The 18,750-nt window shown below is 28.4% G+C and overlaps 1 protein-coding gene across 1 annotated transcript; it reads right to left on the reverse strand.

Annotated features, from left to right (window-relative positions):
- Positions 1–1,455: 1,455 nt before the first annotated feature.
- Positions 1,456–13,863, reverse strand: LOC111040817 (zinc finger protein jing). Its single transcript, XM_022324863.1, has 8 exons — positions 13,266–13,863; positions 10,632–10,770; positions 6,209–7,412; positions 5,596–5,775; positions 4,758–4,884; positions 4,558–4,685; positions 3,823–3,893; positions 1,456–2,433 (listed from the first exon to the last, which is right to left on the reverse strand). The coding sequence occupies exons 1-8, from the start codon at positions 13,300–13,302 to the stop codon at positions 2,277–2,279; spliced, it is 2,043 nt and encodes a 680-aa protein (XP_022180555.1). The 5' UTR covers positions 13,303–13,863; the 3' UTR covers positions 1,456–2,276.
- Positions 13,864–18,750: the final 4,887 nt, after the last annotated feature.

An 18,750-nucleotide genomic window follows, 5' to 3' on the forward strand; every position in this document is an offset into this window, starting at 1 on the left:
TAAATAATACATTTAAAAATTATTTTTATTACTCGTGGCCTTATAATATGAACATCACATTTGGCCATAGAAAAGTTGGTAAATTGAATACACCATGCATTTCAAATAATAAATTCAATTTTAAAAGCTATTAATATTAATTAAAATAACTAACTCAAAATAAGGTAAATGCAAAAATCATAAATCATGAAAAAATATATATATATAAAAATAATCATTATTTTCATTTCAACAACATTGTGCATAATATGTGTTTTGGAGGCCTTTCTTACAAAAAATTATTAAAAATAAATTTTTTGTAATTGATGTATTTTCATTATTATTGTTTTATGTTGCAAGAATACTTTAATACATTTTTGTAACCATTTGTTATATATTATTGGTGTTGGAATTGACCAGAAAGCCTCCACATAAATAATAATCTATTGCTCAATGAAAACAATCATATGGTAATACATTTTGGCAATTACATCTAAAAATAATAAGATTAAAGAGTAATTAAATTAAAATTTTTTACATTACAATGTTTACGATGGAAAAAATTTAAAAAATCGCTAAAATTTAACAAATAAATAAATACACATTTTCATAATTTTATCCTATAAAAGTTTAGCAGCCAACAAAAGTTTGATATAGAATCAATATTTTAAAATTACAAATGATAAATGATAATAATGTGATGTTGTATTTGTTGGTAAAATAAATTAATACTCAGAATAAATTTTTTTATGAATACAAAAATGGTATACAAAATGTTTAAATTAAATAAAATCCTAAAAATGTTGCAGAGTAATTATTATTATATATATAGAGTACACGGCTAAAATTGATTTATTTGATAATGTTTACAATGAGATTAGTGTGATAAGAAACATTTTGCAGTCTTGTAAAATTGTGACTAAAATAGTGAACAAATGATCAACAAATGAACTAATCCCAATTTTGTATTTAATGATTATATTATATATTTTTTTCTTAAATACATATTATATTATTATGTTAATTAAATATAGCCTTTACATATTGCATAATTATTATTATTTCATTTATAGTTGTATGGCTAAAATGTTATCATTTAATGTAACTAAATTGGTCTAGATCCCAGTAAACAATTTTAACCGCATATATTATACATATTATATATCATTTTTAATGTAAAATCATTTTCTAATTAACCAATAACAAAATTATTTACCTACAATGTACACATTAATTATGTAGTTTAGAGTGAAAAGAAAAATATTATGTAAAAAAATAAACAATAATACTATTAGTAAAAATCTGATTTGTGTTAGGTACGTATTGTATTTTATGTTTAAAATCAATTATTTTAAAAAGCAAATTATAAAACACATGGTATAATAAACTTTTGAAATTATTGATGAGTAATTGTTTTATTAATACTACTTCAAATACAATTAATTGAGATCTGTCATGAAATATTATTTATTTATTTGAACAAATAATTATAAATTAGTAATACAATGTTCTTCTAACAGAAAAATAAATAAATATAAAAATGTCCTCATCTGAATAAGAAAAATACTTGAAAATGGATTATAATTTCACTGTGTAAATGTCTAAGAAATAGTTCCATCAGTCATTGAAATTTAAATGGCACTTAAAAGTCAGTACCACGTTTAAATATTTAGTCTGTAATTATTTTCTTATGATTTTAGAAAAAAATATATATTTAAATATCTTTATAAAAATATGATTCTAGATAACAGAAGGTTTGAGTAACAAGATAGTATCAATAATTATTAAAGTACAAAATTAGTATATATCTTGATTCATTTATGGTCACTCTTTTTGCATGTTTCACCTTTGTAGACAAATGCATGGAATATAACAATGTAAACCTTTTACTGCAGAGGACATTTAGACTAGTATTTACAAAACAAAATGACTAATATAATACACGTTTTAAAGTAAAAATAAATGTTAGTACTCTGCATGTACTGGTTGTATAATATAATATGCTAATGATTTGCCTAACTGACCACAATGATATGTATAGTGTTGAACAAACTATTATTTATAGACAATTCATTTATGGTGATAATACATTTGCTTCACTTAATAGTTACTATTTCGAGGCACTTATTTGTACCATTATTTATCTATATAATTTGTATAAACCAAGACACATAGGTAAATTAAAATTATTACTTAGGTACTACATTAAAATATCACAAGAATTTTTGAAGAATAAAAACTAAGAACATCTTTTGTAAAGCAGCTTTCTTTGCAAAAGAGTAGCAATATTAAAATGTTCATTTACGTGAACGTCGAGATGAAGGTGGAAAAATATTACCGAACAGTTTAGTAATTGAATCTCGATTTTCTGTGCTCATTGACATAATAGGTACAACACGTTCAATCACATTGAAATTTGTTTTTTTATCACAAGTGATCCATTCATCTTCTAATCTATAAGAACATTAAAAATGTATGTTATAATTAAATATAGTATCAAAACAAATATTATTACACAACATTGTAAGTTATTAACAGTGATATACAAAAATCACCACTTTTGGTTGATTTTAAAAAATGTTACCAATTATTTCAACAACTGCTATTGATCTACGATATTCAGAACTCAAGACTTTAAGAGGCAAAAAACTTTTGCTTTATTGACAGCGACAATAACAATGTAACACTGTTATTGAAGTTCATAACTGAAGATTTCTTCTGGCCGGAGATCTATTATTGTATTTGTTATATCATAGTGATTTACATGATAAAACATAAATTTATATCAGCTGTCAACCAGTAATCGGTACACCACTATAATTCACATATACATTTAATGCCAGTTAAGGCATATAATGCCGATATCCCCTATTTAAGTATAATGCCTAATGTCTGTTGCCGACTATTATAATAATTAATACCTTCATCTGTGATAATAAATATAACACCAAACAATAACAATCAATCGTGATGTGAAAAAGAAATTGTAGAAATGTGCAATTAACATACAGCGTGCATTTGTAGTTAAATATTATTTATAAATTATAATGTTCTATAAGTGACTATAATAATACATTATATAATTTGTAAATCTTAACTACCTATTTAAGCACAAAACAATTGGTTATTGCCTTGTGTTTGAGTACGAGTCATCATTTGACCCCTATCAGATAAATGATCGGAAGTGGATATTTACCCTAAGTTTATCACATATTATTTTATTTACTTTAGAGAAAAAGAGTCAACCTTAATATTGTACGGTTTTTCCTGTTAACTAAATGGAAGATTACTGGTCAGTTACAGCTCTAAGGTCCATTGCGTATATAGCAGCAACACCATGATCATCTCTATAGTTTTGAGAAATGGGAATGACAGTGAATAGGGGGACCAAGGATGAAATAATTGTGGGGAGTTCTTGAAGGTTAGTTAACTTTTACTCAATTATACAAATGTAAAAATACTTTAAAGACAAATTGAAAAATTTCACACATTTCTATAATAGCTATTTATTTTTAATTACATAATGAACTCAAAAAGTATGGTGGAAGAGAAGACATTCATTGCACACAGATGGTGATATTTTTGTCAGCCAACAGTTTGCAAGCTATGGTTTAGTTTTTGACCGGATAAATCCAGTCATCTGTTTAGACCCTAAGAGTAACAACCGTGTGGACGTCAATATTTAATGTTTCCATAGTACTCAAGAGGACTAGAAAATATCTTATTTTACGAAAGATGAAAAATTATCATATTATAGTAATAATAATAGTATTTAACTATGGTTAAACAATTTAACATTAATATTTAAAAAAAATTAATAAATGGATTTTGGTAAAAACATACATGTTAGGAGGAAACCATCGCATCAGCACTTCTTGTTTTTTACTTCCTTCCAATATTCTTCTAGCAATGACCTAAAAAATAGTAAATATGTAAATATGTGTATTTATAATGATTAATGACTTATAATGTCAATATAATAAAAATATACAAATACAATTTATTATTTATTATCCGTGGCGTAGCAAGAGGGTTGTAATATATTCCCTCGGCCGTATTTAATTTCCATACAAAAATATATTTACTAAATAAGTGCTTCAGATGTACAACAAATATGTAGTCATGTGGTTCTATTTTATATTTGATGATAATATTATGAAGACTGTAGACTACAATAGAGTGTCTGAACCCACCAGAAGTTATATTCAAATTTGAAACATACCCCTTAAAAAATTCTAGGTAAGCGGCAGATAGTTAATATTTCTTAATTTAATTAGGTTTGAAATTTTTAAACTTATATTAAACTTCACTTATGTTGTACCTGGTCTAGGTGTTGAATTCTAAGTGCTAGCTATGGATATTGGATAGTGTTAAAAAAATTACTTTCAATATTCCTTTATTGTAATAAATATTTTAAACACAATTTAAAAGTATTGTCAAAATTATAGGATTTCTTTGCTTTTTTTACACATGTAAACATATCAACAATGGATTTAACATTTTCAATAGTGCAATATTTATATAATTTTGAAAAAATTATCCTCATACAGATTTATAGTACTGATCAAATAATCTTACATTAGGTTGAAATTTAATGGCTCTTCGACTGTAATCAATAAAATCTTGTTGACTATTCTGTGTACTTAAAAATAACTGGTTTTGTAATTCCATCATTGTAGCTTGGTCAAAGTAATCAAATTTTCTTGCTGAAAAAAATGATTCTTACAGTTAGGCAAAGGTTAATTAATCATACTTCTTGAAAATTGATTAAAATTTACCAGTGAATGGTTGCCTACGAAGACGTAATTTCTTTCCCTTTCTTCTTATTAATTTACCATTTAGACCTTCTTCTTCTTTATTATTAGAAGACTTAAAATGTTGATTCACATGCCTTTCAAGCATTATCTACAGAAAAAAATTCATTTATCTTTATCTTATCAATTATGAATTTAAAAATCTTATAGCCACAAACATTTTAGAATAAATAAATGTATTGAAATTGTACTAATTATTTTTAAAAAAAAGACGAGTATCTTAAATTTCCATATCAATACACAGCAGACTCGGTAATCTGGTACGTTCAGTAATCTGGCTGTATTTTATTTTTATTTTTAAATACCCAGTAACACCCATTGGATAGGTACTTAAATTACTACAAGAAAAAATCTTAAAATCATCATTTTTAATAAAAAATTAATTTTCTAATAAAATAAATTAATGTTTTTCAATAAGTAAAAATGTGTTTTTTTTATGAAGCTCCATTAATCTGTCGTTTTCGTTAATCCGACAGTCTTCTGATTTGATATCTGTCTGATTATCGAAAGTCCACTATAATACTAAAAATGGGACATGAATATATATTATTTATGAAACAATATAAAATGTATAGCTAAATTTAACTAATTAATTGTATTAATCTTTCCAAGCAAGATAAATTAAACTGTCTATAAGGATAACATAAAATATAAAGATCTATTCTTCAAACCTTGAAGTTCAACAGTTTGTGCACAAAAAATCTCTATAAAAATGCTAAGTATTATAGATGGGTACCTAAAATTCTATAAATAAAAAAGAGTTGAAAACTATTTCTAGTTTCCAATTATAAATTATAATTACTTGAGAACTAAAACGTTGTCTGCACTTCTGAACGATGCATTGCAACGGTTTGTTGCCCCCATGACTTAACACATGACGCTCAAGCCATGAACGTGAACAAGATGGCTTATTAAACACTTTGCAGTCTGACCATAAACACACAAAACTTTCACTGAAAGTCTGGGAATTCACATGTTTTACCTGAAAGAAATGTATTAAATTAAATTATGGTAGTACGAAATAAAAACAAAATACTTTGGAGTTATACTGCCGTCATAAGCAAAAACACTGTCAGTTAAATAAATTTTAAAAAAACCAGTTAAAAACAAAAAAAAATTATAGTGAAATTTGGCTTGGGTAGATCAATACGCTGTAGGTCTAAAATATTACTCCAAAAATATATTATAAGCAAAAGCAATAATCAAATAATTGAAACGCAGTAAATCATTGAAAATTGAGCGACAAAAACTAGTTTTTCTCAAAATCATTCTCTGTTGGCTTACGGCGGCAGTTTACATAAATCTTATTTATTTTGCTATTAGCATAGACTATTTAGCACTATTTTCTTTAAGATAGTAAAAAATGTATTATGAAATAATAATTCAAAAAACATTTAAATAAAATGTCTACAAACCTGCAGATGTTCAATGAGCTTAGCAGTAGCAGTAAAATGACTATCACAATTACTCCAGCGACACATGATATTTCCTCTCAATGAAATCCAATGACTATCTAACTTTGGAAATCTAATTTTATTAGAATTGAAACCAACTGAAGTTAATTCAGTTGTGGAATAATTAAGTTGTTCGTTATTTCTTATTGAACCATTTATGTCACATTGCTGATGTTTATTGATTGGATTTCGAAGAGAACATTTCAATCTTGTTGGTGATGATTTTAAATTATCTTGTACGTTTTTATTTTGGTCCAACAAGTGAGGAATTTTAGATTTGAATAAATCATGAGAAGAACCAGAAGATGATCTCATAAAATACCTACCCTTATTTGGTAGTTTAATTGTCTGATCTACACATAACTTTTTATGCGGACTACTAGAGTCACTTTCATCATCAGAAATATTGTTATTTAATTTGAAATTTTTCGTTGAAGATGTATCAATTAAACCTCCACACATTGATTTTTCACCTTCATCTTTTATGAATTTGATTGAAATACTGTTTTCCATATGATCTTCACACAGTTTAAAATCAGTCTCATCAAAACTATCTGAACACGTTGAGGGGGTACAAGATGGAAATTGTAAAGATAATAATGAGTCTTCATCTTTTAATAAACATTTATTATCTAAAATATTGGATTGTAGAGAAGTAATGATGTCATTAGAAAAATGTTCATCAGAACTACGAAGTGTAAATTTTGTTGGCGATTCTTCATCAGACACAAGAAACTTTTTAGCAGGAACAAAGTCACACTCGGATTTGATATCGGAAGACTCTATAAGTTTACATTGAGCTAATGGTAATGAATTAAACAAGTCATTTATTTTCGATGAATTTTGAAAAATGTTTAATTTGTCATTACATGACTCATCCTCAATTACATTTTGATCAAGTTCAATATTGGAAATGTTTGTATCTGTCTTGCAATAATCAGTAGTATCACAGGCATCAGAAAATAATTCAATATTAGAACAATCAGCTACCCATTCTTCACTCCATGGCCAACATGCTAAATCAATTTCATCAGCAGAATTTGCTAAAGGTGGTGGGGGTGCCATTATGGGTTCACATTCATCTGGAGAAGGAATAGAATACTCACTAACCCGACTATCTGGAGTCAAAGGTGATCCAAGTTCAGTAATAAATGTTGCAACACCACTGAAAAATTATATTTTAATTTCTAGTCAAAAATGTATTAAGAAACATAATAAATAAATAAATATTGTTACACAAAAATGTTTCAACACAGCTTTTTCAACTTTCATACCATACCTTAGTTGAAGATCAATAAAAAGATAAATTTAATTCATGAATTAAATTAATTAAAATATTTCTATTTAAATTGTATTCTATTTGTGTTTTTATTTTTGAGCTTTTTAAGTTTTTACATTAAGACCAGAGAGATAACAGCTATTGGAACTTTTATGCCAAGAGTAACAGTGGCTGATCGCTGATATATTAAATTAGTGGTTCCTAAACTTTTAAGGCCACGGCACCCTAAAAAATTTGTTTGAGTTTCGAGGAACCCCAATGTCAAATCCAACTCTACTACAATTTTTCTAAATAAACCAATTTTCTAAACTCTCAAATCTAAATAATATTTTAACGATACTGTTAATGACTTTTCATTATCAAACCTAGTTTAAAAAAAAAATTTTCTATCAAAAATTATTAGAGAATAATAGATTATTATTTATTATTTCAATAAAAAACCCTAAGGTTCCGCGGAAAACACTTTGGGAAACGCTGTATTAAATGCATACAGTTTAATACTTTAATGCATTATGAACTTTGTAATATTTTTGGGACAAATTGAATTAGATTTAACTTATAAATCAATATCTCAAAAACCAGTGAAGTAAAAGATGGTGTGCATTTTCTATGAACTACAAATGAACACATTTTCTAAGAATGAACTTGAATGAGAACTAAATTCTTATTTTTTATATGAGTCTGAATTTTTTTTGGACAAGTTTATCATAATATATAAAAGATATTTTAAGTAAAAATTGAAGTAGAAAAAGTCATTGTATTTTTATCAAAGAAATAAATGTCACGGATTTTATATTTTCAATAACTTTTAGATAAAAGTACAATATTTAAGACATAAGATCAAATAATAAATTAAGATTAAGTATACAATATATTGTGAGACTTATACAGAGCTCAGTATTTCTCTGAACAGTTATTTTTATAATTATTCTATTCTTTATTAGAAAATGCAGCAATTCAGTATATAATGTTTTTAAAAATGTATGAAATGCACATGCAAAAAATAACTTTCACCATATTGACAGTATTATGGTCTGGGCTTAGTTATTTGGCTGCCCAATGTGTTATTACAATATGTCCATATCTATTCCCAAAATCCTGCACCTAATTCTCCAATTGTCTGACTGTGAAAGTGTCTGTACTGTATGTGTACACAACACGTCTTGTACATGCCTTAGTTGATTATGGTGTGTACTAAATGTACTTAATTTTATTAATTTTATTTTTTTATTGTTCACTATTGTTGAATGTTTTGTTGAATGCAATTGATTGCAATTAAATTTTCATAAATATAACTTACTGTTAAGCACCAAATATAGTTAATTATAGTTAATTTTGAAAACAATGCACTGGAACTTGAAAACTTAATTTTTTTAAAGAATTATCCCATTACTACCATAAACAAACAATTTACTGCATTTGAAAATAGTGTAAAGAAATTATACATGAGTACAAAACAAACAAATAGAATAATTAAAGACTATTTATTGACTATTTAAAGCAGTTTTTCCTACACAAGAGGAGACCATACAGAATTTTCGAGGTGAAATGTAATTTCTCAAAAAATATTTTTAATTATCATTATACAAAAAATAATTGAAAATGTACCTGCAAATAGAATATCAGTAAAAATATTTTTTTTTCTTTTGTTAAAAAAATGTTAATCACCAACTCAATTCCAAGTATTACCAAAAGTCACATAAATTGATTTATAATAAGAAGGTAGGGAATTTTTATATATCTAAAAATGAGGATTAGAGTAAAAAAGGGTGAGACTCTCTGCTTTAAAGGATACTTATAAAAACCCATACAACAATATTCAACTATAAAAAAATTAAAATTAAAATTAATATAAAAATGTGGATGTTTCAAAAAATTAAAATTTTATTTTTATCTTAAAATCTAACTGAAACGTAAAATTATTATATATTAACTTTTTAATATACGTGCATTGTATTATATGGTACCAAAATGTTTGATGTATGTTTTATTACATGTTGTATAATAAAATGCATAAAGTTTATACAATAATAAAAAATAAATCTACTAAATATTTGGAATAGTCAACCCAATAGTTAGTGACCTATTGTATGCTGATCACATTTACAGTGGCGTCATTTCAGTTTTTAATAGAGGGTGGCAAAAGTTTTGACCAGCCCAAAAGTGTAACTTAAAAAAACAGCTTGCAAAGACCTTTATGTACCTTTTCCTTCATAAAACACACATGTAATACCAATTACCAACTTTCATACACATCCCCGCACGTGTCTAAATATAAATATGTTCCAACTATAAATTAGTAATTGCCAAATTATCATTACGTGAAGACAATTTTTTAGTACACAATATAATATTTTTTCAAAATATAATAAAAATAGGTGTGTTTTTGAGTTAATAAAATATAATAATGGACAAACAAAAACAACTAGACATCAGCCCAACATGCCACTTCTAAAATCAGACAGTGACAAATGCCTACCTTGCCACCCCAGTAGGGACAAAATGACGCCACTGCATATATACTCAATATTCCATTAGTCCTGTGGTTATTGATTCAATATTATGAACCCTTTTTGAATATCTAGTATTTTTTATAAATCATTTCTTAAGATAAAGAATTTTTGTAAATTTCAAGTAAATGCATAAGATATAACTTATTTATTTTATTTTTATGTAAGCAGTATGTGCAGAGCCTTGAATAGGGGGTGACAAATGTTTAATAGAGGTACCAAGTATTATAGCCCTTGATGCCAATGAAAGTTAGAGTATATATCAAAAACATAAATTAATATAAACATAATCTGTTTAAAATTGAGTACATCATATCTAATACTCATAGTGGCACTAATACCATGATTAGAAGTTTTAACCATAAATAAATAAGAAAAGATCATAAATAAAAAAATTAACCTCTTGAATGTTTAATAGATGTTATATGAGTAGGTAACTATTATTAAACCTATTGTAAACATTATAGTATCTTCTTAATTATTTTAGTATTCAAAGTTTCTGAACTTCTGTTATAATATAACAATTGAGTGTACAATATTTATTTAAATTTTAAGCTAACCAAACTAAAATAATAGTTGTAAATGAGTTACATACCTGTCTGAACTTTCGGAGCTATCATACCTATCAACACATCTTTTTTTTGTACATTTTTTTAAGGTAAAAGGTCTGTCTGATGAACAAAACGTCATGTTGACAATCTCATGGCAAATATCCAATGTCTGAAGTGGATCCACTGAAAAAAAAATGCATAGGTACAATACATTATATTGTGAATCCAACATTCAAGTATTCTACATAAGTAGGTATTTATAAAATGCTTTAGATAGGTACCAAAATAGTTATCTAAACCAAAATTGATTGTAATCATTAACATGAATTTAGAAATATAATAATCATTGAATAACCACTTTATACATTTTTAAATCAATTAAATTATATAATTTCATATTTAATTAAATATTTTAATGATTATAACCAATTTTGGTACCTATCTAAAGCATTTTATATAATATACTTATGTAATTAAATATTAATGTACATTCAATTTAAACAACATTTTCAAACTATGATTACCTAATATTTAATCATGAATTATATATAAATATTTTCACATATGGTAGGTATTCATATTTTAATTTTTTTTGCCGGAGAGAGAGACAGAGAGAGAGAGAGAGAGAACTCAACTATGGTACTAAACAATTACTCATTTTGTATGAAGAGTCGATAGAGGATAAAGTGTGCAATGTGCATGTTCTACATTTGAGTAAGACTGTTTAAAAGGATACCACATAAAGGTAAATAAACAATCATACAATAAATAACTATAGGAAAGTAATTTTACTTAAAAGATACTTTTTAATTTGTGAATAAAACAATACTTTTATAGCCATCATTTATTCTTTTTCTAATTATCTTTAAATACCCACAATTTTAGCGGTGGCTTTCAACAGCAAAAAAAGATGTATAATTAAATATTTTTTTTAATGTTTGAATAGTAACAATCATAAAAGTATTAATTTTATATACCTATATTCTATATTATTAAAATGTCTCTTATTATTTATTAACTATTTGTGTGAGGTTTTTATCTTTATCAGAATTTAGGTGATGTCAAAATTAAAAATAAAACTGCTAACTGTATAAATCAATTATTAATTAAAGGCACTTGAGTTGAATACATATATTGAATAAAATATGTAAATTAATAAGTCTCTGTATATTAGCCAGTCTCAGTCTTTTTTTTAATAAAAATATATAAAAAGTAGGTAATTTTAGATTATGTTAGCAGAACATAATTGGTTTTTTCTCTCTAAACCAGTGTTTCCTAACCTTTTTGATATCACGGAACACCAAACAAATATATTGTTTTTATGCGGAAGCCCTATGAAAATTATCTTTAAAAAAGTATAAATGATAGATGATGTAGATAAAGTGCTTTCGTGGAACCCCTAAGTGAAAATCGCGGAACCCTAGCGTTCCGCGGAACACAGGTTAAGAAACACCACTCTAAACCACGAGCAACATGGCAAAACACGCATTCATGCAAAATCGTTGTTTATTTTTTTTTTCAGTGATCCTAGAGTAAAATGATTGGAAAATTTAAAAATAATAAATTTTTAAGGTTTTGACATAATTTTGGGTATTTAGTCTCAACAAATTTAAGGTCCATTTAAAATTACGAAAAAATGTTGATTGCTTTAGTCAAATGAAAAATAAAACACAAAAACAATACATAAAACCCTATAAAATATTATCATCGACAGTTTTTTTAATCTGTGATTTTACTTTAAGACTACTCATAACCATTCCAAAAACCGATATTGCGTGAATGCGGTTTTTTGCCTATATTGCATGTGGATCAGAGAGAAAACAAATATTCAATAGACAAAGACAATATTATGAGATCTTCTCTTAAGACCTAACTACCTAACTATTATACACTAAAATTATTTGTTTTACAATAAATTAATAATATGCTTAAAATATATCCATACCTTAAGTATATATTTCTTTTTTTATATTTACGTAATTACTATTTAAAAAAAAAAAAACAGCTAAATATAGTATATTAATTAATAACTATCATTATTTAGTATTTTACAATATATGGTAATATTGAAAATGTAATAGTTCGAACTATACATATATATATGTTAATGTATAGATGTTATAATACGAGTGAGTAATTAAGTCTATAATTTTATTTTCATTTAAAAATTAAGACACCGACATATTGAAACGTACATATTTTATTGTTTGAAAAATTGTGACTATTAAATACAAAATAAATATAAAAATCCAATTTAAGCCCAATAACAAAACTCAGTTTATAGATGTGCGTAATAAACTCGTATTGTAATGTGAATAAAAATACAAATTAGCATTATATTATTACGTTATTATTGTTATTGTTAATCATTGCACGAGTGTGGGTTGTATCCATAACATACAAAAACAAAACAAAAACAATAACAACAACAATAATAATAATAATAATAATAATAATTTAACCCGACGTCACTTTTAGACGAGAGGGTGTTCTTGTGCGCGGTACGTGAAAACTATAGGAGCTGGAATAAAGAAAATGCGTACCTATACCTAAAACTAAAATATTATGTTTAAGCTAATGTAATGCAGACAATGTTGTAATAACGTGTACATAATAATAACAATAACATAGCAGGTAATCATAATAATAAACATCATCGTCTCTTTCTCAAAACTCACGGTTGTCGGTCAATCGGAAGCGCACTTCTCCAGCCATTTTGCCGTCCGATATAGTGGTGTACTTACTATACTGCCGCTTATATACCTACTACATGTATGCACCGCCACAAACTATACGCTCGCCTCACCGAATTGCATTCACGCGCACACACACTGGCACGCGCGAACACACGGACACACGGTCGCTCACTCACACGTACACTAGCTCGTTCACTCATACGTACACTTTGGCTCCTCACTCACACGTACACACGCACGCACGCACACAAACGTCTAACCCGTCGGAGACGTACGCATTTCTTGTGTTTACGTGCTCGGCGGCGGCGGCTGCTGCGTCTATGCGGTGCATGCGATGCAAGTACGTTCGCACGCACGCACACGGACATACAACAAAGGTGCAATCGGCGCGGGTCGGAGGGGATTCGGCGGCGTGGTCCGATCACGGTCGACCGCGGCGCGCGATGTCGTCCCGTGTGTTCCGTTCTCGGATGTCGGCGGCGCGCGTTGAGGTCGACGGCAACTACTACTACTACTACTACTACGTATTTGCTACTACTACTACGTACTACTACGGGCACGGGTGTACGTGTACGCGCGTGTGTGCGTGTGTCGTCGTCGGTGGCGGCGGCTGGTCGTAATGGTAATGGGCGGGGCGGTGGAAGCGGAGTTGCGAGGGTGAAGGGCAGCGAGGCCGAGACCGAGCAGCGCGCGCGCTCCGGAGATCAACAAACTCTCCGAGGTTGGATTATTATTATTATTTTTATTATTATTATTACTATTATTACTATTATTATTATTACTATTATTATTATTATTTCATCCTGGCCGGGCGGCGAGCGGTCGGCGACGGCATGAGCGGCCGCAGCAGATGACGGAACACTAACCATGCAGTAACCATTACGTAACACCCGTTACCGGGTCTGCGATAACCGTATTTTCCGTCTTTGTTATTTCTTTCTGTTTTTCGCTCGCACATCACCTCTCACTCGCACCCTCTGATGCTCTCTCGCTCTCCCCCTGTTCAACACGACTCGCCGCTGCCGTCTCTCTCTCGCTCCCTCGATCATTCCGCCGACCCCACTCGCTCGATCTACGCCGTTTTGCCGCGCCGCCGATCGCTTATTCCCAGCAGGCAGCAGCGAGGCAGCTGCTGCATTAAATGTATTGCCGTCCGGCCTCGACTCGTTCGCGATCGCGATCCGGTTAACGGGAGACGAGCCTCGCGTGGAGATAGAATGTTTGTCGGACGGACCCCTCGTGATTCGTGGACGATGGCGGACGACGATTACCTGTAATAATATATATAATATAATAAGTGGTACCATAATAATAGGTATATTATAAACACTCGGAGCGACATTATTATAATACATTATGAAGTATTATGTTTAATATATTAAATTATATTATACGCATTTGCGTGCGTGTACAGACCACAGACGTATAGTAGTAACACCGATGTAGGTATTTACGTATCGCTACGCAGACCGCAGCACAAAATATATATTACATACAATTGAAGTAAAAATATTTGAGTGATACACTGATACTGCAGGTTACCTAAAGGGAAATACTTCTGTGAGCGGTCGTGGTTTTGTGTCAGGTATAACAGAAGTACCCAATAAGAAACTATATTTTAATAGTATTATTACCCATACTTGTTGACCCGTCAAAAACACGATGGAATGCCCGTGCAAATAGTATAGTTAGTATACATATCGTTCGTCATAGGTACCTAAATATTATGAATTATAAAATAAAAAATAACATGTATTATAATGTACGGTTTAACCTCTTAGAGTAGTAGAGAGTAGTAATATTACGCCGTATTATTGTCTTAAAAGTTAAAAGTATTATAAATATACCTAAAGTTGTCAAGAATTACCTTATTATATTGTCTCTGTATGTCATATATTATGTTAGGGTAAAGTAAAAAATTGGATGTTTTATAAAACACTCGGAAAATGTATAGAATGCTTAATGTAGGCGGGCAGTGTACAAATTATCACATGATCGGACATTTACAATGACCAAAATCTAACAAGCAATATAGTATATTATATACTGAAAATATTTTGAGTTTTTATTTAGAGATATAAGATATAACTATAAGCTAAAGAAATAATAGTTCATATAATAACTAAAAAATATATATTTTAGTTAAACATTTTTTGAAAAAAATGATTACTATATGTATATGAATTGAATTATTATTTATAACTGGAACTTAATAGTTAATCTGGGTAATTGCCATAACATTCTGATGTACAAAGTCATCCAGCAGATTTGAAATTTGCATTTTTGTAAATATCAACAACCATATAACTGACTGCCCAATTTTGATAATTTCCTTGTAGCTCACCTTAACGTAATATTTAATTGCGGCACGTCTTCAATTATAATGAAATACTTATTGAATGACCCAATGAATCATTACATATTAGTCATTTTAGCAAAAACAAATTATCATAGCATATTTTAATAATGTACCTATTATAATAATATTTTGTTCAAAGTTCGTATTACCCTTGATAAATCGGTCATTCTATACAATGCCTAGACATTCTATTCAAATTCCCAGAAATAAAGAAAACCTTTAAGCTGAAATTATTCAAATTTCTTAAAAAATGTCCCGATTTTCTACATTGCCTTTAATATTTAATATTTATGACGAACTTCTAGTTCTCAAAACACTCGTTCAAAATGCAAATTATAAAGGAACATTGAAACAAGTCGAAAGTCCAAATGGTTTCAAATGTTTAGTAACTGGACTATATAGTACCTAATACCATTGTCTTTGCTTCCCACGACTTTTTGCCTTTATGTATTTTTTATACATGCCCCTAAATGCATCTAGATCTTCAACTGTATAAAGATGAATCATGTATGTACCAATTGAACTATAATGATAAATAATAATAGAGGAGTACTTATACATATTACGACATATTTACTCTGGTGGATGTGAATTTGAAGCGTAGGTATACCTACGGAATACATAAATATTATTATTTACCTTTCACGACATGACTTGCGTCAATATACATCATACATTACAATATAATTAGCAGAAACTGCTTGGAAAAGGTTATTATGATGCTTTCTGCAAAGGTCAACAAGAAATAATACTTTTTTGCGTTGTTCAGGAAACAAGTATAAGCTTACTTACAGTGGGGGATGCCTGGGTGGACTTGGTGACTGGTGAGTCATATATACACACGTTTTCCAACTATATAAAATACCAACTACAAGTGAGATCATATGTGCTTATTAGTTATTAACGGGAGGCCCCGTAATTTTTTTTCTATTATACATAGAAACCGTTTCTTTTTGCGTGGTAGGAAAGTAATAGTCATTAAAATATATTACTAATCTTTATAATAAATATTTAAATGTAATCCCAAAACAGATAGATCGCAATTATCATACCTCTGACTTCAGAGTGACCCTTCAACAATACCGAATACAAGAGATGGGAGATACACGTTTACCGGATTACTAAGTCTTAGAATTTTCAGCAAACATTTTTTAGAAATTAAAAAATTATCGATAAACATCCCTTTTGTTCAAGCAATCAAGAAACTTTAGTCACCACACTGATTATTTTTATAATCATACTGGCACAGTGGCACACTGTAGTATCTTTCGATTAAAGTCAACATAAAATTCAAATTCATAACGAAATTAAAAATAGATTATCCATACTTTTTGAACCTGTTTATATAGTTTTGTATTCACTATAAGACGTCTGTAAATAATCTATAGACTAATAGACTTTAGGTAGGTGAAAATATGATATATGTAATCATTATAGGTTAGGCTAGTTAATTATACTTTATTGTTTATTAATTATTATTTAAATGTATCATGTATGTATAGTCATATTTTTCTCAATGTAAATTCTAAATATTTATTGTAGACTGTAGTTTTAAACTAGGAAGTAAATTAATATATAGTTTTACTACCTATGTAAGTATTTAAGAAGAACCGTATTCTGTTACATTAGCTATTTAAAATGTATAACTGATGATAGTGTATATAGTAGGTTATGTACACTATTAGTACGTTCCTATACCTTTAATAGATGTTTAATGCCTTAATGCCTATACCTATAACGTTATAAACACATAAAGTAATATTATGAATATAAAATATCATATGTTTTATGTATTTCTGTTTTCTGTATTTTATACTTATATATTTTACATTTTTCTTGGTTTATCGAGATTTTTCCGGAACCTTGTCGAGCCTGTCAGGGCCTCTGACCTACAATATATGCAATCAACTCAATACATACCTGGTGTAATATCGCGCCAAGTACCTATTTATACAAAAGTTTACGTTGTTTACGATCTACAATATATACATTTATATATACTTATATATATATCAATAATCACTGGTCATTTCATAATATATAAATTATGCATATTATAATTATAAAAGATATTGCGGACTACGTATATATTTTATGTTATACATATTTAGCGCCAAGCAGGTCTTCGCCATTTTTGCTATCACAGCGTAGGTAGTATATTATACTGAGAATAGTGTCTAATACCTATCGACTATCACTACCTATATAATATATATGTATATATCAATGATACATATATATGATTTGCTTTCCTTCGCATATTACCATTTATGAAGTTGATTATTATGGCACTCGTGTCGTTATATATATTAGCGCATACCTTAGTGTTATAGCTGCAGCCTATAATGGTACATAATGTATTATCCGTGATCCGTAAAATTGCCCATTCGTTTGTAATAAAACAAGGAGTTGGAATAGTAAAAAGCAGAGATGTGTATAGTATATATTATTGTATAGGCAGTAGGCACCTATTAATAGGAATTAATGGATACCTAAATACCTGAATACCAGTAACAAGCTATCAGATATTATATGCAAAAATATTTAAATTAACACGTATGGATAATAACAAACGGGTTTTGAATCAACGTTTTACCTATAGAGTTCAAATTAAGTAAAAATAGTAATGTTTACTATTATTTAGGGTGTGTGAGTTTATTTACCCATATGTATTATATAGTATGGATTTTAATATAGAGAACATAATATACTATACGTTTAAGTTGAAAATTTAAAACGGTTTTAAACACACGGATAAATATTTTGAGTTTGAGTTATTTTATTTATCACTTTACCAGTGAAATTACAATATTATCCGTGGATTTAAAACCATGTTAATTTTTAACGTTACTGTGTTGTAACTTTCATTTACGTATGTATGTATGTAAAATATAAGTGTAGTAATAATGTTACATTGATAGGTACCGCCATGTACAAATAAATGGAATTCACTCACAAAAGACGGCAGTATACGTCGCAAAACAATTGATGCTTTAATTTTTGTAAAATAATGTGGTACATAGATACACGATATATTTACCAAAAATATATTCAACATTTAAATATATATATTTATGTATAAATAGGTATACCGTAAACACCAAAAAA

The sequence above is a fragment of the Myzus persicae genome, unplaced genomic scaffold, assembly GCF_001856785.1.
Source record: "Myzus persicae strain clone G006 unplaced genomic scaffold, MPER_G0061.0, whole genome shotgun sequence".
In the NCBI taxonomy this organism is placed as follows: Eukaryota; Metazoa; Arthropoda; class Insecta; order Hemiptera; family Aphididae; genus Myzus; species Myzus persicae.